Below are 390 nucleotides of genomic sequence, written 5' to 3' on the forward strand. Positions count from 1 at the left end.
AGCCCAGGCCTCAGAGAAGCCCATCTCCTGAAACCCTGACACCTATTGATTCCTGGGCATGTGAGTCCTTCACCCCTTGAACTAAGGCTGCTGCTGACACGGGAGCCTGGGTTACCCCATGAACTGGGTGCGGAGGACGCCCGCCCGCCACGCAGCCCGCACTCACGTGTACGCCTCGAAGTCCCCGTTGTTGATGGCCTCGATCAGCTGCTCCGTGACCTTGATGATCTCCTGCTTCCGAGCTAAAGGCAAAGGGACAAGCTGGTGAGAACGAGGACCAACACCCCCCCACCCCATGACACGGCCTTTCCTCCCTCAGACGCTGTGGGACAAGGGCTCCGGGCAGCCTGCTGCCTCCCTTCCACACAGCTCAGCGGCCAGCACTGACCT

The 390-nt window shown here is 61.8% G+C and overlaps 1 protein-coding gene across 11 annotated transcripts in view; it reads right to left on the bottom strand.

Annotated features, from left to right (window-relative positions):
* The window catches only part of CAMK2D (calcium/calmodulin-dependent protein kinase II delta), a 156,286-nt gene that overhangs the window by 11,236 nt on the left and 144,660 nt on the right, over window positions 1-390 (bottom strand). For all 11 annotated transcript variants that reach the window (XM_014550551.1, XM_014550549.1, XM_014550546.1 and 8 more), the window contains one exon: window positions 167-242. In XM_014550551.1, coding sequence (XP_014406037.1) covers window positions 167-242 — 76 coding nt within the window. The remainder of the gene's footprint in view (window positions 1-166; window positions 243-390) is intronic.

The sequence above is a fragment of the Myotis brandtii genome, unplaced genomic scaffold (genome assembly GCF_000412655.1).
Source record: "Myotis brandtii unplaced genomic scaffold, ASM41265v1 scaffold603, whole genome shotgun sequence".
In the NCBI taxonomy this organism is placed as follows: Eukaryota; Metazoa; Chordata; class Mammalia; order Chiroptera; family Vespertilionidae; genus Myotis; species Myotis brandtii.